Source organism: Salvelinus fontinalis, chromosome 9 (assembly GCF_029448725.1).
Source record: "Salvelinus fontinalis isolate EN_2023a chromosome 9, ASM2944872v1, whole genome shotgun sequence".
Lineage (NCBI taxonomy): Eukaryota > Metazoa > Chordata > Actinopteri > Salmoniformes > Salmonidae > Salvelinus > Salvelinus fontinalis.
The window spans coordinates 12,764,044-12,788,109 of record NC_074673.1 but is presented as its reverse complement, the minus strand read 5'-3'; the positions used below and the strand labels follow the sequence as shown (position 1 = coordinate 12,788,109).

At 42.6% G+C, this 24,066-nt stretch overlaps 1 protein-coding gene across 1 annotated transcript in view; it reads left to right on the top strand.

Moving 5' to 3' along the window:
• kitlga (kit ligand a) overlaps positions 1-20,324 on the top strand; it is a 42,946-nt gene extending 22,622 nt beyond the window's left edge. The window contains exons 2-10 of the mRNA XM_055933431.1: positions 1,421-1,528; positions 1,986-2,042; positions 3,573-3,725; positions 5,838-6,027; positions 9,443-9,499; positions 15,186-15,286; positions 15,721-15,833; positions 16,038-16,090; positions 16,271-20,324. Coding sequence (XP_055789406.1) covers positions 1,421-1,528; positions 1,986-2,042; positions 3,573-3,725; positions 5,838-6,027; positions 9,443-9,499; positions 15,186-15,286; positions 15,721-15,833; positions 16,038-16,068 — 810 coding nt within the window. The 3' untranslated portion in view covers positions 16,069-16,090; positions 16,271-20,324. The remainder of the gene's footprint in view (positions 1-1,420; positions 1,529-1,985; positions 2,043-3,572; positions 3,726-5,837; positions 6,028-9,442; positions 9,500-15,185; positions 15,287-15,720; positions 15,834-16,037; positions 16,091-16,270) is intronic.
• The last annotated feature ends 3,742 nt before the right edge of the window (positions 20,325-24,066 follow it).

Genomic DNA, 24,066 nt, shown 5'->3' with positions numbered 1-24,066 from the left:
AGATACACAGATGTGTAATGCATTCTTCATGCATTTTATCTGTCTCTGTGATTTGATTTGCCACTGTTCATATCATGCAATTGTAGCCACACTGTGACCGTACCAGACTGTTACCTGCATGGCCACTTTGGACTCTGATGACCTCCAAGGGAGGAAACGTGACATTCTAAATTCAATACCATCTTCCATGGACCTATGATCTATCACCTCCTTCCATCCCTGCCTATCTCCCTCCTCACTCCCTCCCCTGTAACCTACATCTGACTTCAGTCGTGTGTCCGTCACGGACATCTCCCCTCCTATAAAGATGATTTTGTTTAGATTAATTAAACAGAGTTATGTGGAATTGAATTAGGCTCCGTCCGCTCTTTAATTTATTTTATCTTCATTTTCCCCCTTGTCTCATTGGTTGTTCTTTGTATTCTGTACCTCTTCCAGCTGTCGTATGAGGAAAGAGACGACAGTGCAGGGGCACAGAGCATATTATCTATGGCTGAGTCCCGAATGGCACCCTCTGTCATACATAGTGCATTTCTTTTGACCAGAGCCCTATGTGTCCTGGTCAAAGGTATAGTGCACTATATAGACAATAGGGTGAATTTGGGATGCAGACAATGTGTTGTTGAGCTCCTTTACGCATCACTCATGGTTAACAGAGTGTCTGAATTGCCCCCAGCTCTGTGGCTGCCAGTCAGTAAGCTCTTCTCTCATATTTTTCCCCCTGGAGGCATTTTTCATCTTCCTAGCTTCATTTCAATCTTTGACATAAACCTCCTTGCAAACTTTTTGTGTGGAATCCACTTTAGTTCCTGTTCCTAATCTGGGCTAAGAGGGAAGTTTGGGGGAAGGTGGGTCGGGTCGGACTGTTGCATAACATGCTCAGACTGGCATGGGGATGGGGGTGGAGGGGGTGACAGGGGCGAGGGAATATCTGCAGAGCGGCAGACAGACATTAGTCACACAGGCCTCCCTGAAACGCTACAGGCATTAGTCATTAGACCATGAAAGGCCTGGTCTTGATACCAAGGCTGCAATTCAGCTGATTGAAGAAGCCAATTAAATAATAACAAAAGAGAAGCAACCCAGTTGATTGATGACCACCACGTCATCCCAAACTGTGTCTAGAAAGGACTGGAGCACTAAGGGTCTGTCACCGCCTATTTTACAGACCCTAGTGTTTGAAGACAGACTTTTTCTAAGGGAACAGTGTCATCACCATGGTGAAAATAAAGTTGTCTGGATATGTGCTCTAGGATGCTATTCAAGTGTCAGGTTGCTACCTTTGATCAACCAAGATAGGCCTAAGGGGTCAACTTTAAGGGATTATGTATAATTGTAGGCTACAGATAGTTACTCTAATGGAATATTAATCTGTAGAAATGTCTCATAATGTTGTGTGTTTGTCTTTCTTGGTTTTCAGATTTGGATACGCATCTGTGTCCATTTATTGCTGTGCATCACACTTGGAGTCCAGTCAAGTGAATTTGGAAACACTGTGACAGATGACATCACAAGCATTTCACTATTGGTAAAAAGTCCTTGGAAGTACTTCTTTCTTCAAGCCACCAAAACTGCAAATCAAAAGCTCTTCCTGTATTTAACTGTCTCCATCCAGTTACTACCAGCATGGTGTTTCATTCTTATCCAGTTCTTAGAAATGTGGATTGCACAATCCAATCCAATTCATTGTAATCCTCTCAACATCAACCATTATGCTTATGCGTAACATAGCTGCAATGCCAGTTGCAAACAATTGCATTTCTAGACTTGAAAGTATACTTTGATACATTGATCCATCTAGAATCAGTCATTGTTTTCTAATACCACTGACGGGGATTGTCATGAGAGTCACACACAGTAGGACATCCTGCATTACCATTAGTGTAAACCAGTAGCTTAATCTCTGAGATTTGTTCTGGTAACAAACTCAAACGTTCCCAAAACATTTCTGCTAACATTTCATGATATTGTCTGTTTTTTAACAGAAACAAAATATACCTAAAGATTACAAGATTCCTGTGACATACGTTCCGAAAGAAGTGGTGAGAAGATGTTTTCTTCTTCTCATGATTACACTATTATTATAACTTAATATGTTTGTGTTCCTTACAAAATATTATTGAATGTCTGTGTTGCCTGACTTTTTTAGAGGGTGGACTATAATTTTTCGTTGTGGTAAATTTCAAAACGGTATACACTACGGTTCTAAAGTTTGGGGTCACTTAGAAATGTCCTTGTTTTTGAAAGAAAAGCCAATTTTTTGGTCCATTAAAATAACATACAATTGATCAGAAATACAGTGTAGACATTGTTAATGTTGTAAATGACTACTGTAGCTGGAAACGGCAGATTTTTTATGGGATATCTACATAGGCGTACAGAGGCCCATTATCAGCAACCATCACTCCTGTGTTCCAATGGCACGTTGTGTTAGCTAATCCAAGTTTATCGTTTTAAAAGGCTAATTGATCATTAGTAAACCCTTTTGCAATTATATTAGCACAGCTGAAAACTGTTCTTCTGATTAAGGAAGCAATAAAACTGGGCCTTTTTTAGACTAGTTGAGTGTTTGGAACATCAGCATTTGTGGTTTTGATTACAGGCTCAAAATGACCAGAAACAAAGAACTTTCTTCTGAAACTAGTCAGTCTATTCTTGTGCTGAGAAATGAAGGCTATTCCAAGCGAGAAATTGCAAAGAAACTGAAGATCTCGTACAACGCTGTGTACTACTCCCTTCACAGCGCAAACTGGCTCTAACCAGAATAGAAAGAGGAGTGGGATGCCCCGGTGCACAACTGAGCAAGAGGACAAGTACATTAGAGTGTCTAGTTTGAGAAACAGACGCCTCACAAGCCCTCAAGGAATCTGTTTCACAAACTAGACACTCTAATGTACTTGTCCTCTTGCTCAGTTGTGCACCGGGGCCTCCCACTCCTCTTTCTATTCTGGTTAGAGCCAGTTTGCGCTGTTCTGTGAAGGAGTAGTACACAGCATTGTACGAGATCTTCAGTTTCTTGGCAATTTCTCACATGGAATAGCCTTCATTTCTCAGAACAAGAATAGACTGACGAGTTTCAGAAAAAACTTATTTGTTTCTGGCCATTTTGAGCCTGTAATCAAACTCACAAATGTTGATGTTCCAGATACTCAACTAGTCTAAAGAAGGCCAGTTTTATTGCTTATTTAATCAGGATAACAGTTACAGCTGTGCTAACATAATTGCAAAAGGCTTTTCTAATGATCAGTTAGCCTTTTAAAATGATAAACTTGGATTAGCTAACACAACGTGTCATTGGAACACAGGCGTGATGGTTGCTTATAATGGGCCTCTGTACGCCTACGTACATATTCCATCGAAAATCATCCGTTTCCAGCTACAATAGTCATTTACGACATTAAGTGTCTACGCTGTAATTCTGATCAATTTTATGTTATTTTAATGGACAAAAAATTTGCTTTTCTTTCAAAAACAAGGACATTTCTAAGTGATCCAAAACTTTAGAACCGTAGTGTATATCATAACTGTCCAGTACCCATGATTGTTATTTCCTGATTTATTTTCTTTTTCAGGGTGGAATGTGTTGGGTAGCGCTAAACGTTTTCCACTTGGAACTCAGTTTACGAGGATTAGCAGACAAGTTTGGAAGCATTTCGTCCAACAAATATAATATCAGCATATTGATCGAAATGCTGAAAGAGACAAGATATCACATGAAGAACTTGGTACGTTTGCACCTTTGGTTCTAATACTAATATTGTAACTGTGATAGCTCTTATGACAGGTTTCTTTTGATGAGGACACATGTTAAAAAAAAAATGTATGCACCTTTGAAATGCATTACTGTACATAGAATATTTATCATATGGGGCCTCCCGATTGACGCAGTGGTCTAAGGCACTGCATCACAGAGCTAGAGGCGTCACAACAGACCCGGGTTCGATCTTGGGCTGTATCACAACCGGCTGTGACCGGGAGTCCAATAGGGCGGCGCACAATTGGCCCAGCGTCGTCTTGGTAAGGGGAGGGTTTTAGCCAGGGTGGCTTTACTTGGCTCATCGTGCACTAGTGACTCCTTATGGCGGGACAGGTGTCTGCTGGCTGATCTTGGGTGGCAGTTGAACGGTATTTCCTCCAACACATTGGTGCGGCTGGCTTCCGGGTTAAGAGGGCGTGTGTTATTAAGAAGTGCAGTTTGGCGGATCATGTTTCGGAGGACGCATGACTCAACCTTCGCCTCCCGAGCGTGTTGGGGAGCTGCAGTGATGAGACAAGATCGAAAAAGGGGGTAGAATACAAAAAAAATATATATATTTTTATCATACCAATATGTCATTACCAATTACAATTATGACAATAAGAATACCACCCACAGTGCAACATGTCAGTTAAAGGCCTCAACTGCTTCAAAACATTGAAGGCTGAACTGGCAAAGGTCTTGTTGGATAGAGTCTTTGATTGGGAGTACTACCTAGCTGCCTCTGGTGGAGGTGGTCAATAACACATCCATTCATGCAATCCTTTCTGGTCCAATCACGCAAAATAGAATAAAACAAGATACTATAATAAAATAATAAACATGGTACACAAGTCGTGAGCACAAATAGACCAGTGACCGCATCATTTCACATCTGAGTTGTCTGCAATGATGTCTTGTGAGGACTGGATCATCTATCATCTATACCTAAACAGGTTAGATCAGGTATTCATAAAGGGACCTCTCTTAGTCTCATGAGAGTGAAGAAGTACAGTGCCTTGCAAAAGTATTCATCCCCATTGGTGTTTTTCCTATTTTGTTGCATTACAACCTGTAATTTCAATTGATTTTTATTTGGATGTCATGTAATGGACATACACAAAATAGTGCAAATTGGTGAAGTGAAATGAAAGAAAAACTGAAAAGTGGTGCATAGATATGTATTCACCCCCTTTGCTATGAAGCCCCTAAATAAGATCTGGTGCAACCAATTACCTTTATAAGTCACATAATTATTTAAATAAAGCCCACCTGTGTGCAATCAAAGTGTCATATGATCTATCACATGATCTCTGTATATATACACCTGTTCTGAAAGGCCCCAGAGTCTGCAACACCACTAAGCAAGGGGCACCACCAAGCAAGCGGCACTATGAAGACCAAAGAGCAAACATTTAAATGTCTTGGAATGGCTTAGTCAAAGCCCAAACCTCAATCCAATTGAGAATCTGTGGTATGACTTAAAGAGTGCTGTACACCAGCGGAATCATCCAACTTGAAGGACCTGGAGCAGTTTTGCCTTGAAGAATGGGCAAAAATCCCAGTGGCTAGATGTGCCAAGCTTATAGAGACATACCACAATAGACTTGCAGTGTTAAGTGCTGCAAAAAATATTTTGCATCTTCAAAGTGGTAGGCATGTTGTGTAAATCAAATGATACAAACCCCCAAATAATCAATTTTATTTCCAGGTTGTAAGGCAACAAAATAGAAAAAATGCCAAGGGGGTGAATACTTTCGCAATCCACTGTACATTCATAATGTAGACCTAATAACTTCTTTAAGCATATTACTTGTATTATTCTGGCTAACTTTTCTGAATCCAACAGGGTTAATGAGGTTCCCCTTGTCCTGAATAAAGGGACAAAACTGAAGTTACTACATACAGTTTAACGTCTTAAATCTGGGCTCAAACATATCTGTCCAGCTGTGTTCTTTGAACTATTTGCTGCATGGCTAAAGCCATGGGGGTATAAAAGCTAAAGTTAACGTTAAATGGTCTATCAACAGCTACAAACCATTATCATTTATGTTTTGAATTTCACATCATTGAGATAATTATTCCCCTTTTGTCTCCGCAGGAGGCGATCACGTATGATTTTGAGTGCCACTACAGAAATGAGCAATGGCAGACAGGACACTATTTTCATTTTGTCGAAGATTTTTTAAAAACGGCCCGTTTGAATAGAGATTTGCCAGAAGAATGTGATCCACCTCCCTGTCCCACAGCAACAATGGCTACGACAATAACAACACAATACCCCACATCAGGTAAATGTTGAGGTGTTTTTTAAAAGTGTAAATGTTATATATATTTTAATTTTTTAAATTTAACTAGGCAAGTCAGTTAAGAACAAATTCTTATTTCCAATGACCGCCTACCCCGGCCAAACCCAGACGACGCTGCATGTAATACAGCCCATCTAACGTCATTGTTCCATTCGCTCATATTCAAATGCAAGATGGCGCCAACAGAGATGGTCGCCTCACTTCGAGTCCTTAGGAAACTATGCAGTATTTCATTTTTGAATGTATTATTTCTTACATTGTTAGCCCAGAAAATCTTAAATGTTATTACATACAGCCGGGAAGAACTATTGGATATAAGAGCGATGTCAACTTACCAACATTACGACCAGAATACGACTTTCCAGAAGCGGATCCTTTGTTCGGACCACCACCCAGGACAGTGGATCTAATCCCAAAAGCCGACCCAAAACAACGTTGCCCCATAAGAGGCAGATGGAGCGGCCTCCTGGTTAGGATCCGTAGGCGTGCACACAGCCCACCGCTTCTTAGTATATTACTCGCCAATATCCAGTCTCTTGACAACAAGGTAGATGAAATTAGAGCAAGGGTTGCCTTCCAGAGAGACATCAGAGATTGGAACATTCTCTGTTTCCCAGAAACATGGCTCTCTTGGGATACGTTGTCGGAGTTGGTTCAGCCACAGGGCTTCTTCATGCGTTGCGCTGACAGAGATAAACACCTCTCTGGGAAGAAGAAGGGCGGGGGTGTATGCTTCATGATTAACGACTCATGGTGTAATCATAACAACATACAGGAACTCAAGTCCTTCTGCTCACCCGACCTAGAATTCCTTACAATCAAATGCCGGCCATATTATCTCCCAAGAGAATTCTCGTCAGTTATCATCACAGATGTGTATATACCCCTTCAAGCAAACACCCCGACAGCCCTCAACAAACTTCACTGGACTTTGTAAACTGGAAACCATATTTCCTGAGGCTGCATTTATTGTAGCTGGGGATTTTAACACAGCAAATTTGAGAACAAGGCTACCCAAATGCTATCAGCATATTGATTGCAGTACTCGTGCGTGCAATACACTCGATCGTTGCTACTCTAACTTCCGCGATGCATACAAGGCCCTCCCTCGCCCTCCCTCCGGCAAATCCGACCACGACTCCATCTTGCTCCTACCGTTTTATAGGCAGAAACTCTAACAGGATGTACCCGTGACTAGAACCATTCAACGCTGGTCTAACCAATCGGAATCCATGCATCAAGATTGTTTTGATCACGCGGACTGCGAAATGTCCCGGGCAGCCTCAGAGAATAACATCGATCTATACGCTGACTCGGTCAAGGAGTTTATAAGGAAGTGCATTGGAGATGTTGTACCCACTGTGACTATTAAAACCTACCCTAACCAGAAACCATGGATGGATGGCAGCATTCGCGCAAATCTAAAAGTGCAAACCACCACATTTAACCTTTGAAAGAGGACTGGGAATATGGCCTAACATAAACAGTGTAGTTATTCCCTCTGCAAGGCAATAAAACAAGTGAAATGTCATTATAGGGACAAAGTAGAGTCACAATTCAACAGCTCAGACACGAGACGCATGTGGCAGGGTCTAAAGGAAATCACAGGCTACAAAAAGAAAACCAGCCACGTCACGCTTCCAGACAAACTAAACACCTTCTTTGCCCGCTTTGAGAACAGCGCACTGCCACCGTCGCGGCCCACTAACAAGGACAGCGCCCCCCCCCCCCTCTCCTTCTCCGTGGCCGACGTGAGTAAGACATTTAAACGTGTTAACCCTCGCAAGGCTGCTTGCCCAGATGGCATTTCTAGCCGCGTCCTCAGAGCATACGCAGACCAGCTGGCTGGTGTGTTTACGAACATATTCAATCACTCCCTATCCCAGTCTGCTGTCCCCACATGCTTCAAGATGGCCACCATTGTTCATGTACCCAAGAAGGCAAAGATAACGAAAGTAAACGACTACCGCCCCGTAGCACTCACTTCTGTCATCATGAAGTGCTTTGAGAGACTAGTCAAGGATCATATCCCCTCCACCTTACCTGCCACCCTAGACCCACTTCAGTTTGTTTACCGCCCCAACTGGTCCACAGACGATGCAGTCGCCATCACACTGCACACTGCCCTATACCATCTGGACAAGAGGAATACCTATGTAAGAATGCTGTTTATTGACTAAAGCTCAGCATTCAACACCATAGTACCCTCCAAACTCATCATTAAGCTTGAGACCCTGGGTCTTGACGCTGCCCTGTGCGACACAACAGTAGTGGGCTTGATTACCAACAACGACGAGACAGCCTACGGGAGGAGGTGAGGGCCCTCGGAGTGTGGTGTCAGGAAAATAACCTCTCACTCAACGTCAAGCTGAAAAACAGCTTCTATCTCAAGGCCATCAGGCTGCTAAACAGCAATCACTAACTCAGACAGGCTGCTGCCAACATTGAGACTCAAATGACTGGCCACTTTAATAAATGGATCACTAGTCACTTTAAACAATGCCACTTTAATATTGTTACATATCTTACATGACTCATCTCATATGTATATACTGTACCTTATACCATCTATTGCACCTTGCCTATGCCGCTCAGCCATCATTCATCCATATATTTATATGTACATATTCTTATTCCCCCCCTTTAGATCTGTGTGTATTAGGTAGCTGTTGGGGAATTGTTAGATTACTTGTTAGATATTACTGCACTGTCGGAACTAGAAGCACAAGCATTTCGCTACACTCGCATTAACACAAGCTAACCATGTGTATGTGACCAATAACATTTAGATTTAATTTGATAGTGGTCAATTCTGATGCGCCATAGGAGTCGGCGCTCAGTTTAAACCTTGTTAGCTACTGTGGTATATCCTGTGGTGCTCATATGCTACACCCATTATAAAACTATTATCTGTCTCGTTTGGTGTATGGGCATCGGTACCTCTCCATTAAACTATTCCTCTTGTGAACAGTCTTTTTTTTATAGGTGAGATCTTGTGTCGGTTTCGGTTGCGTGTCTTTTTATCTCTGTCCTACACAGAATCTTCTATCAATTTTTTTGTTCAAAGAACTTCACATGACAAAACATGGAATGTACCAGGTGTTTGGAAGGTCCATTGTGACATTAGTGATGCAGCTGAGTCACAGAACCAAAGAAAGATGTCCCCTGATGGACCCCATGAAAGGAAGAAAAGGACTGAAACCCCAATTGTGGAAGTGTTGATTACAGAGCAATCTTCAGATCTTCCCAAGCGCTTGGCCTTTCTTTCCTGATGCAGACAGATCTGATCTTTTGTCCGAAGGAAAGAAAAGGTGGCTGTGATGTGACTTTATAGGCGTCAACAATGAACTGTTTTCATCATTGGGCATTAACTCTCTCTCTCTCTATCTCTATCCAGTCAACTATCCTGCCATAGGAACAGAATTCAACATGTCAGCACCAGACTCCGAAACCTGTAAGTCAAAAAAAAAAAACTGTGGCACAGATTTAGTTGCTGAAAGTGTCCAAATAGTAGCAATGTAATGCAACCAGTCAAACTGGTGTAGGCCTACTAGCTGCATGGCTACTATTATTGACTGTTGCTCAACTGCAGAATAGCCTGGAGAGAGAACATTCCCTTAAGGCCACCACAGGCTGAAATTACAGTTGGTCCATTAATTTTTCTATTTTCAAAAAGGAAAAAATCTCAATGAAAATGTATATTGTTTTTGTTTATCATACTACAGTCATCAACATTTCATGAATGATTTAAAAGCCGCTTGGACTATATGTAGTGACATACTTTGAAGAGATTGGGATTGGGTGTAAATAGATGTTTGATAGTCTAAATTCAGTGTACTTGTCTTAAACTGCCAATTCTGGAAAGTCAGACTCTTCCCACAAGCCAACTAATTTTCCTCAGCTTCAGAATCATCAAAATTCACCAAATGTTGTGTGGTTATCCTTAGACATATTATTGAGACTTGCTATGAGGGAATTGTTGATATGTTATACATTTTATATTCTATATAACATTTTCTTTGGAAAAATGGTTAAAAATATTTTTTGTATTTTATAGATAGAAAGGTGAAAAATTATATTCATCCACAATCTGCTCTGAGCAAGTCCGGTCCTGGAGTGTCTTAACTAGATGAAACCAAAATATTTAGGATGACTTAAGTGTCCCGAAAAATGTATTTGCAGGATATGCAAATATGCACATATTAAATGAGTTATAACCTAATTTGCATATTTTTATACAATATTTTCACCTTATGTTATTTTTTGTTATATTGATTACTGCATTGTTGGGTTTGGAGCTTGCAAGAAAGGTATTTGACTATACTTGTGCACGTGACATTACATTTAAGAAAATGTGTAATGCAAAAAAGTATATATATTTGTATCTACTTTTTTGTATCTTTGTATCTACTTTTAACAGGCAAAAGTTGATTGTGAAATGATTAAGAGAAAAACAATATTCATACGGGTGTGGTGCCTGGCCTTAATTTGCTAATTGGTTAAAAGCCTTTGTCACTTGATTTATGAAGAGGCTGCAGGGCAAATTGCATTCCTCCACATGACAGTTTGGGTTACAGCTCATGTCTTGTTGTTCTACAAGAGCTGTTATGTGTCTCCCCTATCACTGACCAACACGATCTACTGTATCCAATCATTTTCCATGCATCAATCAAAGCTACGGTATGAGACATACGATGGATAGGAGACATGTTTTGAGATTGAGATAAAAACGGATACATTGAATCAATGCAGCCGTTTTTATCTCAATATCAAATCATTTCTGGGTAACAATGAAGTACCTTGCTGTGATTGTGTTAAATTAAAATGGTCAAAAAGATACAGAAATAGTGTAACGGGTGACGCTCTCCTCATCCTCAGATGAGGTGAGGAGAGAAGGATCCTCAGACCAAAACGCAGGCTTTGGGAAATAAGCCATCTTTATTAACACAACGATAAAGATGGCAACACGAAAACGAAACAAACACTTCCAAACTACAAAATAACAAAACGACGTTGACGAAACCTGAACATAAACTTATATAACTAAACATAAACTTACGTACAGGAAACAGACGACATCGAAACGAAAACGAAACAAACAAACGCTACAGTCCAGTGTGGTACGAACAAACATACTGACACAGGAGACAATCACCCACAAACAAACAGTGAGAATGCCCTACCTAAATATGACTCTTAATTAGAGGCAAACGCAAACCACCTGCCTCTAATCAAGAGCCATACCAGGCAAACCGAAACCAACATAGAAACAGATAACATAGAATGCCCACCCAACCTCACGTCCTGACCAACTAACACACAAAAACTAACATAAATAGGTCAGGAACGTGACAGTACCCCCCCACAAGGTGCGAACTCCGGACGCACCAGCACAAAGTCTAGGGGAGGGTCTGGGTGGGCATCTAACCACGGTGGTGGCTCAGGCTCCGGGCGCGGTTCCCACCCCACCATAATCCATCCTAGCCCCCTCCCTTCAAGAATGTCCACCCTCTTACTTCCCCCACAAAATCCTCCTAATAACATATCTAATAATGACAATACCGGGACAGAGAGATAAACCAAGACAGAGGGATAGATAAGACTATAGAGGTAGATAAAGATAGAGAGGGAGATCAGGATAGAGGGGCAACTCCGGACTGAAAGGCAGCTCCGGACAGAGAGACAGCTCTGGACTGATGGGCAGTTCTGGGTATCTAGCCTTTTCAGGCTGAAGGGCAGCTCATGGCTGACTGACGACTCTCGATGCTCATGGCTGGCTGACGGCTCTCGACGCTCATGGCAGGCTGACGGCTCTCGACGCTCATGGCAGGCTGACGGCTCTCGACGCTCATGGCAGGCTGACGGCTCTCGACGCTCATGGCAGGCTGACGGCTCTCGACGCTCATGGCAGGCTGACGGCTCTCGACGCTCATGGCGCTCTGACGGCTCTGGCTGCTCATGGCGCTCTGACGGCTCTGGCTGCTCATGGCGCTCTGACGGCTCTGGCTGCTCATGGCTCGCTGGCGGCTCTGGCAGATCCTGTCTGGTTGGCGGCTCTGGCAGATCCTGTCTGGTTGGCGGCTCTGGCAGATCCTGTCTGGTTGGCGGCTCTGGTAGATCCTGTCTGGTTGGCGGCTCTGGCAGATCCTGTCTGGTTGGCGGCTCTGGCAGATCCTGTCTGGTTGGCGGCTCTGGCGGATCCTGTCTGGTTGGCGGCTCTGGCGGATCCTGTCTGGCTGACGGCTCTAGCGGCTCCTGTCTGGCTGACGGCTCTAGCGGCTCCTGTCTGGCTGACGGCTCTGTAGGCTCATGGCAGACGGGCGGCTTTGCAGGCTCATGGCAGACGGGCGGCTTTGCAGGCTCCTGGCAGACGGATGGCTCAGACGGCGCTGGGGAGACGGATGGCTCAGATGGCGCTGGGGAGACGGATGGCTCAGATGGCGCTGGGGAGACGGATGGCTCAGATGGCGCTGGGGAGACGGATGGCTCAGATGGCGCTGGGGAGACGGATGGCTCTGGCCGGATATGGCGCACTGTAGACCTGGTGCGTGGTGCCGGAACTGGAGGCACCGTGCTAATGACAAGCACCTTCCTACTAGTGCGGGGAGCAGGGACAGGGCACACTGTATTCTCAAAGCCTACTCTATCCCTGATGCGTGGTACCGGCACTGGTGACACCGGGCTGAGGACAAGCACATCAGGATTAGTAGGGGGAGAAGATACAGTGGGTTCAGGGCTCTGGAGACGCACTGGTAGCTTAGTGCGTGGGGCCGGAACTGGAGGCACCGGGCTAGATACACGCACTACAGGGAGAGTGCGTGGAGGAGGAACAGGGCTCAGGATACGCACTGGTAGCCTAGTGCGTAGTGTATACACTGTAGGTACTAGGCTGGGGCGGGGAGGTGGTGCCGGAAATACCGGACCGTGGAGGCGTACTGGCACTCTTGAGCATTGAGCTTGCCCAACCTTACCTGGTTGAATACTCCCGGTTGCCCGACCAGTGCGGGGAGGTGGAATAACCCGCACCGGGCTATGTAGGCGAACCGGGGAAACCATGCGTAAGGCAGGTGCCATGTATGCCGGCCCGAGGAGACGCACTGGAGACCAGACGCGTTGAGCCGGCCTCATGACACCTGGCTCAATACCCAATCTAGCCCTACCAGTGCGGGGAGGTGGAATAACCCGCACTGGGCTATGCACTCGTACAGGAGACACCGTGCGCTCTACTGCGTAACACGGCGCCTGCCCGTACTCCCGCTCTCCACGGTAAGCCTGGGAAGTGGGCGCAGGTCTCCTACCTGCCCTTGGCCCACTATCTCCTAGCCCCCCCCCAAGAAATTTTTGGGAATTACTCACGGGCTTTTTTGGCTTCCGTGCCAGACGCGTTCCCTCATAGCTCCGGTTCCTCTCCTCGGTAGCCTCTGCTCTCCTCCGTGCCTCCAGCTCAGCTTTGGGACGGCGATTTGCTCCTGCCTTAGCCCAGGGACCTTCTCCATTCATTATTTGCTCCCATGTCCAGAAATCCTTTCTCTCCTGTCCCTTACTCCGTTTCGTTTTCCCTTGCCGCTTGGTCTTAGCTAGGTGGGTGATTCTGTCACGATCGTTCTCCTCCTCTTCGTCTGAAGAGGAGAAGCATGGGTCGGACCAATACGCGTCGAGGTATGCAGTCATAATGAATTTATTTAAATGAAAGACGAACACTTAATACAAACTATACAAAACAACAAAACGACGTTGACGAAACCTGAACATAAACTTATATAACTAAACATAAACTTACGTACAGGAAACAGACGACATCGAAACGAAAACGAAACAAACAAACGCTACAGTCCAGTGTGGTACGAACAAACATACTGACACAGGAGACAATCACCCACAAACAAACAGTGAGAATGCCCTACCTAAATATGACTCTTAATTAGAGGCAAACGCAAACCACCTGCCTCTAATCAAGAGCCATACCAGGCAAACCGAAACCAACATAGAAACAGATAACATAGAATGCCCACCCAACCTCACGTCCTGACCAACTAACACACAAAAACTAACATAAATAGGTCAGGAACGTGACAAATAGCTTCTTAGCGAAGAGCAATTTCTCAAACAAGAATTTTGCTAGGACTGTCTGGGAGTGGTCTGAGTGGGGAGGGGAAAACTGAAACTAAGCTGTTATTGGCAGAGATGTTTGGAACCCTCTTTCTTATTGGTCTATTAACTAATTTACCGCCTGGTGTTGTCACCAGCCAGGAAAAAACTCCATCCCACTAAAACAGGCTGAAATTTGAGGCAGTATTTTCAAGCAGCTCTTATACTAACAGGGCATTATCATCATTTGCATGGATTCATTCCATATAAAACACAAGAAAATCATGTTTTTATTTTCCGTTAACATGTGCGGAAAAAATATCCCAGTCAGGCAAATATCTATGACATAAATGTTTAGATCAGGGCAAAGTCCCAGACTGAGTCAGTAAAAAGTAGAGAGGGTTATATTACAATTATTAGAAGGCGTTCAAATACAAAAAGTTGTTATACAAACAATTTCAATTATCTGATCACATATGATTTCTTTGTTTGCACCATTTCAATATTGGGTGCGTTCACAAATTCGCTCCGGCTATCTACTCCAATTTCAGAGCACTCTCGTCTGAGTGTGCCAGAGCAAAACAACTGATGAATTTACGAACGCTCAACACCCGTTGAATATGGCCGGTGTCAGTTAACGTCACCAACAATCGGAAAGATATTGTTGCCAGCAGCACAGTTACAGTCATCAACGCACTGGATAACATGTAAACAGCCTAACCAGCTCTGCTAGGGCGAGTAAAATGGTCAGATTGAGGTGTTCTCTCATTTGTGTCTGGAAGTAGCTAGCCAACGTTAACCAATTAGCTTGGGTGCTTGACTGCCGTTGAGGCCAGAACGCTCGCATCAACCCTACTCCTCGGCCAGAGCGTCCAGGGTGTGCTCCGAACGCTCCGAGAGCGAAACGCTCTGAATTTTACGAACAGACAATCTGACAACGCTCTGGATTTACAAACGCCCAGAGGGCACTCTGAGTGCACTCTGGCACTCCAGATTGAATTTACGAACACACCCATTATTCTTACTGACTAGAAACCTGTCTGTCCACACAGGGAACGAGCCTCTGAGATTCCTGCCAGAAGTAGTGGAGAGAAGCCTCCTGTCACTACTTGTCATTCCTATTGCAGCCGTTGTGTTTCTGTTTGCGTGGAAGGTGAGCTGTCCTTTGACCCAATCTACAACCTTAAAGTGTTCTATCTACAACCTAAAAGGGTTCTTCGGCTGTCCCCAGAGGAGAATCCTTTGAAGAACCCTTTTTGGTTCCAAGTAGAACCCTTTTGGAACCCATTTTTCGAAGAGTGTAAGGATCTGCAACTTTAAACATGACTGGTGCCACTCTGTTAATAGATTGTTGTTTTGTCTGTGGACATTGTACTGTCTATGTTCATTGTTAATCTCTTTGATTGTAAGTCATTGTGTTTTTTTTGTCTTTGATGGTTGTTTTGTCTTTGACCGTCTGTGAGTTTCTTTACCAGTATCTTCTACTTTGTTGTGTTGTATTTTTGTTAGAGAATTTTACTTTGTTTGTACTTGTTGGTTGACATGGGTTCCCTTGGTGTTTAACATTGTTACTCTCGGATCTTACAGGTGAAATCCAGAAGGAACCAACATCAGTCAGATGAACGGAACTCAGTGGAAGGAGGCCTTTTCACAGGACCAGAAGGGACTTTGGCACCTCCACTAGAGGAACCATCTGAAAAGTAAAGACATTCACTCATATTTCATTTCATTTAATCTATCAATTCCTGCATATCAATATTATAAAATCATTCATCTTAATATCAGACACAAAAATGTATCAAAGGTTTGCGTGTCGGAAAATAATGAACTAGTTTTAAGGTGAGGTGAATTTGTATACATTTTTTAAATAGTTTTTTTAATTATAATGGTTTTGTACATTACAGGAACAGATTGAACATCATTGAGACAGTGTAATTCTTCAAATCCTTGGAAATTGGTGAGATTTATATTTTTCTTCATATAATTTGTGACCTCGGACAGAGACAGAGAACCATCTTAGCCAACTCCTAATATTTATGGTTTGACAATGAAGAGTATGGAACAAGGACACATTGTTTTAGCTACCTGTATGTAAAGCGTAACAAAAATGTACTTCTTCTTTCTTTGTCTCTCTTAGGTGTACAGAGCAATCGTCTGAGAATGAGAAAGGAAACAAGCAAACATAAAACTGCATTTCTTATGGATTTTTGAGGTGAAAGACTTGCTTCTTTCCTGTCTAGAAATTGCCAGTTCTCACATACTAGAACCAGAGAATGACATTGCATAGAAAATCTTTGTTTTTCTTACAAGAATATTAACCCGTAGTCTACTATCAAATTTTGTCCGAAGAAGCTGAAAAGGAGACCGGATTGTCATGGAAACATCTAGAGGCGCCAATAACAGTCTAAATATGACTCTAATCACCCATAACTTCTGTAAAATACAGTAAACTTTACGGGACAAAGTTGGTTTCACAAGCACTCCCATTTGCACTTTGTGTGGGTTTGGCTGGAGTGTAGATACCAGATCTACTCAAGAATGGGCCAGAAAACAAACTCCTACAAATGGCTTTCTTTTTTTCGAAGAACCCTTTTTGATTCCAGGTAGAACTCTTTTGGGTTCCATGTAGAACCCTTTCCACAGAGGACTGAAAAAGAAATGACTACCTCTAGTCGCCCTCACTTTCCTCATCTTCTTCTCAGCAGCATTCTACTCCCTTTCCATCTTCATCTGGGTCTCCATTGGACATTCCCTGAGAACAAATGTTGAAATTAGTTAGCTAGAAATATTCTCAGATCTAAGCATCTGTTTTGTTTCATGTTTTTGGCCGTGTATGTACCGAATGGATGAGGTTGTGTGATTTATTTATTTATTTACTCAGAATGCTGACAGCACCATGTTGCTTCGGTTGAAAAAAACTAAACAGACAATGATTCAGCTTATCTATAAAAATACTAAATGAGCAGGAAAAGGTCTACAAGGGCGCATTATAACCCATTCTTCTGCCATGCATTAAGTCCTCATAAGCAGCACATAAGCATGTATGAACACGTGCATTATCTATATTATTAAGACAGCCATAGAGGGATGTACATATGAGTGTATGATGGTGTGGTTAATTGCTTATGAATGGGTTGTACAAAAGGCTTTGGTTGGAGGTGTAAATGTACAAAAAAATTGCTGCTTTGACTAACTTACATTTTACCCATTATATACATTAAGAATTCTCCCTATAGCAATCAATGGTCAAGCAAGGGTAGATACTACATATCCATATTGATTTAGATAAAACGTTTAAGGGGTCTGATAACTCTCGGTGTTTCTATGCTCTCAATGCACAAGAAAGAGGTGGACTAGCATTAAGTAAACCAGCACAGTATCAGATTCTGGAGACTGAGATTAACCACGTGTATCATCAATTACAGTATAACTCGGCTCTGGTATATTGCAGCTTAACCACCCATAAGGTATTTTCTGTATGTTGCATGTAAACAACTGTATTACAGTTCAACAACATGTTAAGGTGGCTCAAAGCTATGAATTCAAGGTGAGTTCAAACATTTTCTTTTTACTTTTCACTCCAAATCAAATATCATTTTATTCGTCACATGCTTCGTAAACAACAGGTGTAGACAATCAGTGAAATGCTTACAGCTCGTCTTAGTGCCAGCAGCGGTTTATGGTGGTAAATAAACAGCTACGAAAATATAGAGCACCCTTTTGAATTGTGTTTCAAATAGCTGTTAGTAGCCTATACAGCAAGTGAACTAAGAGATTCATTTCTCAAACAAGTCTAATTACAAAACCCTGAATATAACAACGTTTTTTGAGAGGACCAGCATCTAAAATGTACCATGATTTAGAAAAGTGATATGATCTGTGAGGAGAGTGTCTGACAATGAATCCAGAGAGGATGCATTCCATGATTCAGAGATGTATCACTGTAACTATTATAGAAATTAGAAGAGTACGTAGGAAAATATTGGCATTTTTGCACAATTCAGTTGCCATCTTAGGCATGATGAAAATTGCCCAATCCATGACATTATGCAATTGCATAAATGCAAGCTCTCAAATAAGCATGGACTGCTATTATTGACATACGTTGGCAAAGAGAGAGAACTTAAACCTTGTGTATTAAGTTAGCCAATGCAAGCTTAACTTTACTTGTACCAATACATGCATTCCCTCACTTTCGCCTTTTGGCGTTCTCACCCCTTGTACCTTGTACACTCCTGGTTTTGTGCCTTGTTTGGATTGATGTTGTTGACTCCATCATGAATACAAGTGATACATTCAAATATAGCATTATGCTGTTTGATCCAAGAGCAGTTAGATCATTGTTTTATGCACAGTATTTTGTGTATGACATTTCACAAACTCACCAGGAGACAACACAGTAATGGCGACAAACCACTGACTAAAAAACCAACATGGCGGACAAGAGACCATGTCATCAATAGGTGTTGGTTGTCTCTCAGTGACCATGAACCAATGGGATAGATAGACCAGTCTGCTAAAAAGTGTTGTAGACAAAACCTAGAGAAGAGTGTCGCATCATTGCCCAGCTGGTTTAATGATCTCCGACCAATGGAAATGACCTCTTACTCATGTTGTCTTTGTGGCACCTCTACGTTAACCCATTACCCTTATTCCAATGCATAATTATCACTCTAATTCAAACAAATGGACCCTAAGCCTAAGTGAAAGCCATTTTAAATATCAGGACGCACATTAGTTAAAGCAATAACCCTTTTCATTTGAACACTAATACTCCACAACACTAAGCTCTTATAAATCAATTCTACACTAAATAACATGTGACAGAAGAATGCATTCAAACTCCAAATTGCAATTCTGTCTGCATGTAATGTTTTAGGTGTTGTACTTTGTATAGGAAACGGTTCCACTGGTAAAACCTGTTTACTTCATCAAGTGTATTTGGGGAATTTGCCTATTGGACTTTTCTCTTAGAAGAGTATTTATAGTGCAAAATGGAGTGAATGTTAAAAAAAATACCACATTGGTGTTCATATAGTTCTGAGCAAAAGTGTCAATTTCAGCATGAGTAGCTGAAAACGCTTGGTGTGATTAACTGTTGTTTTGTTGTATTAAAGCTTTAAGATAATTATTTTATCCCCAAAATAAATGACTTTATATTAGGGCTGTCAGAGTTAATCACTTGACTTGAGTAAAAAAAATCTAATGTAAGGACAATTTGTTTTTAAATCATGATTAATCGCATTGTCAGTAATTATTCAGAATACAATGAAAACGTCCAAAATACATAATATATACAGCTAAAAACAAACAATGTGATGTCAAAACAAGTTGACAATGAGGTTAAAAGAAAGTGTGCTTTATCAAGTTACTTGATTTTGCTAACCGTTATTTTGGACAAAATCAAGACGACAATGCTTTTTGTATAACAATTGAGCAAATTATGAATTTACGATTAATCACAGCAAATCCAGCGATTAACTAGATTTTTTATTTTTATCGTTTGACAGCCCTACTTTGTAATAAGCATCGTGATACATTGAAAAATGAAACATTTTTTTATTGCCACAACAAAAACAGTATGTACGCTTCTAAAGAGTCAACTAAGTTTTGCGGGTGTTTTACATATTGTATGAATGTTGTGATGAGTTGAAACATGGTTTAAGCTGTGAACAGAAATGTGGTGGCATCCCCCATTTTCCTGTCTGTCTTTAGAGCCTATGAGCACACAGAGATAGTCATTGTCCCAAATGGCACCCCATTACCCTATATAATTCACTACTTTTGACCAGGGCCCATAGGGCTCAGGCCAGGAGTAGTGAACTATATATGGAATAATAGGGTGCTACCGTGTTGAAAAGAGCAAGAGCCCTGAAGAACTGTTCTGGTATCAGTTATATGTTGTTTTACTTATTTTGGTTGAAATTAGTTGATCTCTGAACAGTGGTTTTGGTCTCTAGCTTAGTGTCCCACTATAAAAATACAATTCCATATTTCTAATTATATAATTGGAATTCTGTGTTCCACTCTTAAAGGGGCAACACACAGGCGTGTAGGCAGGAAGTTAATCTGGGTGCCAAAAGAAAACATCATTCCGACCCAGGCAAACGCTGGGCAACACTACTGTATTTTTGTATAAATGTAAACAAATGTATATGATGAGATATGAATAAAGTACACATATCCAAATATGCAGTGTGGCAGAGCTGTGTTTTGTGATAATTATACAAAAGTTGATGGAAACAAATACCTTACACCAACGACACAGAAAATGTTTCAAAAAAGGATCTGACTTCCCTTCCTCTAAAAAGATATTTGATTTAAACAACTGTTCATTTGAGGGGTGATGCCATCATCTAACTTAAAGCATCTGAACTCATACCATTGTTTTCGTCATGAATAAATAGAGCCAACAAACATGTCAGTATGAATACACTATTGTGTTGCTGTGAACAGCAATATAGAACTGTACCTTTTCTGACAATGACTATCGAAGAAACGATTGACCTAAGTGACTTCAGCTAAGGTCAACACTCTTAGAAAAAATATTTTTTGCTGTACCCATAGAAGAACCCTTTTTTGGTTCTAAATAGAATGCTCTGTGGTAAGGGTTATACATGGAACTCAAAATAGTTATACCTGGAACCAAAAAGGGTTCTCCTATAAGGACAGCGGAAGAACCCTGACTGACTAAATTTCTCCCTCCACCAAGACCAGAGGTTGGGGTGTAGGGTTTGGGCATAGCCTGAAGGTTGGGAGGGACCTGCGGCGCTTCCTGTGTGAGGAAGGGTCGTACTCTAGGGATGTTGTAAAGCATGAACCTGCAGGAGCCAATCACAGATTTGATGTCTGCAGAGAACAACAGCGTGTTGTCCAGGGTCACGCCAAGGTACTTTGCACTCCGGGAGGGCAACACTGGAGTTGTATGACCATGATGAAGAGCTGAGCGGGCAGGCCTTCCCTGGGAGGAAGAGAAGCTCCGTCTTGTTTGCCGAGTGACTTGGTGTATAGAGAAAAGAGGGCCTAGAACCAAGCCCTGGGGGATACCAGAAGTGAGTGTTCGTGGTGCAGACACTCCACGGCGCCTGGTAGGAGCGGCCTGTCAGGTAGAATGCAATCCAAAAGTGTGCAGAGCCTGAGACGCCCAGCCCTGAGAGGGTGGATAGAAGGATCTGATGGTTCACAGTGTCAAAGGCAGCAGATATATCTAGGAGGATGAGAACAGAGGAGTGTCAGCTTTAGTAGTGCAGAGAGCCTCCATGCACAGAAGAGCAGTCTCGGTTGAGTGACAGTCTTGAAGCCTGACTGGTTAGGGTCAAGATCGTTCTGAGAGAAATAAGAGAGTTGAGAGACGGCACGCTCAAGTGTTTTCGAAAGAAGAGAGGGGGATACGGGTCCATAGTTTGACGTCAGATTAGTCTAATGTTGGTTAATTGAGGAGTGAAGCAACTCGGGACATTGTTAATTCTGAGTGGACAGCCAGGGGTCAGGGATGAGTTGGGAAGTCAGGGAAGTGAGAAGTTCTCCAGAGATGGTCTGGAGAAGGGAGGAGGGGCTGGAGTCAAGCGGGCAGGTTGCCGGGCGGCAATACCTCAATAGTCGCAGGATTTCATCTGGTGAGAGAGGGAAGAGAGAGGACAAGGCATATGGTAGTTCTGTATGTTGAATTGAGTTTATTTTGGGTAACAGACATATACAACAAAATGCACGATGTGGACCCAGAGGATATCACTTGAAAGTATCAATTAAAATGCTTGTTTCCAAAGTGGTCCTCGATGGTAAAAATAATAACACATAATGATTAAAAACAAGACAAAATTACAAACAACCATAAATACATTCATTTATATTGGCATCCTAAAAAGTGGCACTATTCACTGTACTTCTCCCTAACCTTAAATCAACCATTGATTTGTGAGTGGGACCAGTGGACTCAATAGGCTGAGTGAATGAGGAGCGGAAAACGTCAACCTTATTTTAAAAGTGGTTGACAAAGACATCCGTAGAGAGGGAGAAGGGGGGCAGCATTAAGGAGGGAGGAGAAGGTGGAAAAGAGTTTAGGTTTAGAGTGATAGAAAGTGGCTTTAACAGCGGATACAGAGGAAGCCCTGTTCTGTAAGCTTGTAATGAGTCACTCAGCCACGGAGCAGGAGGGGAGGGCCAAGCCGGCCGGGAGGAAAGGGGACAGTGCGAGTCATAGAATGCAGAAAGGGAGGGGAGTAGGATCGAAGAGGCAGAATCAGGAGACAGGAGGAAGAAGGATTTAGCAGAAGGGAGAGATAGGATTTAAGAGGAAAGAGACGTGGAAGAAAGCGATAAATTGTGACGGCGCATGACCATCTGGGTAGGGGCTGAGTGGCTAGGGTTGGAGGAGAGAGAGACAGACAAAGTGATCAGAAATTGGAGGGGGTTGCAGTAAGATGAGTAGGTGAACACCCTCTGCCTTGTGAGTTGGAGGGGATTGGGAAAGGGTGGGGTCGAAAGATGCAAGGAGGGGAAGAGAGTTGAAAAGAAATGATTGAAGGCAGACATAAGGACGTTGAAGTTGCCAAGTACGAAGAGCGGTGAGCCATCGTCAGGAAATTAGCTTATCAAGGTGTCAAGCACATTGAAGAACTTTCCAAGGGCACCTGGTGGGTGATAGATGACAACAATGTTAAGCTTAATGGACAAGTACCAGCATGGAATTCAAATGAGATGGACAGGTTATTGAGTGAGAAATTAGAAAATCTCCAGTTGTGTAGCCCTGTACCACCACCGGGACAACCAAATGCTCTCGGACTATGAGAGAAAAACATAGTCGGATGAAGAGAGAGCAGCTGGAGTAGCAGTGTTTTCTGAGGTGATCCATGTCTCCATCAGGGCCAAAAAGTCAAGGGACTGAAGGGCAGCATAGGCTGAGATGAATGCTGCATTCTTGACTGCAGATCGGTAGCTACAAACACTGCCAGAGCCCTGGAATTCCATATGGGTTGTGCGCGCAGGGTACACTAAATTAGAAGGGTTGCAGCCAAGGGGTGGGGAGCATCTGTAAGGGCTACAGGGAGAGGTGTAAACAGGTATAGAAAACACATAGTTACCAAAGCTACAAAAGAGCAAAATGAGATCATCAGAAAATAACTATATAAGAAACTCAAGTGAGAGAGTGGTGTGTCTTTCCTCCCTCCAACAACCCGGCATAACCATCTTTGTTTCGGCGAAGGTTTTAGTTTTGCAGACACGACCGGCGCTGACACAGCCACTGCTGAGAAACCAGGGGAGACTGAAGACCTAACACTAATTGCTAACTGCCTAGCAAAGGTGAAGATCACATTTCTCTGTACAAATTGCTGATTGCCTAGGAGAGGAGAAACCACTCCTCCTCCAATACAGCCACTGATTAACAAAACAAGTCACAAATTGCACTGACCCTAAATCATAGTTGATGTGTCAACAATCATTTGCATGTTATGAGCAGTCAGCAGTTCACACACCAAGTAGACCACTAGGAAGACAGGCAGCACTTAAAGTAGATGGCCCTAGCTAGCAAAAAGACAGTACTAGACCAAAACAGATGAGGACCAAAAAATATATACTTATCACTCCTGGAGATATCAGGAGTCCTCTAGCTATAGAATATGACAAGGTTTGAAAAGGAGTTGCCAGTAGATTGTCGACGTAAGTCATGATGAGTACTTATTTAGCTTGCTAGCTAAGATTTAGAAAATATGACGATGACATAATCAGTCCAATCAAAGCTATGGGGGATATAACGTGATTTAACATCATTTTATCTGTGGCCAATGACCTTGAGCCTTTTTGGATGGGCACTTCTACTGTAAATCTATGGCAGCACCTCATGGGGGCATGAACTGCTATACAGAAATGAATGTGAGTAGACTGCTACAATAGACTAGCTTGTGTCTGGGATCTGCTATAGGATCTGACCGTAGC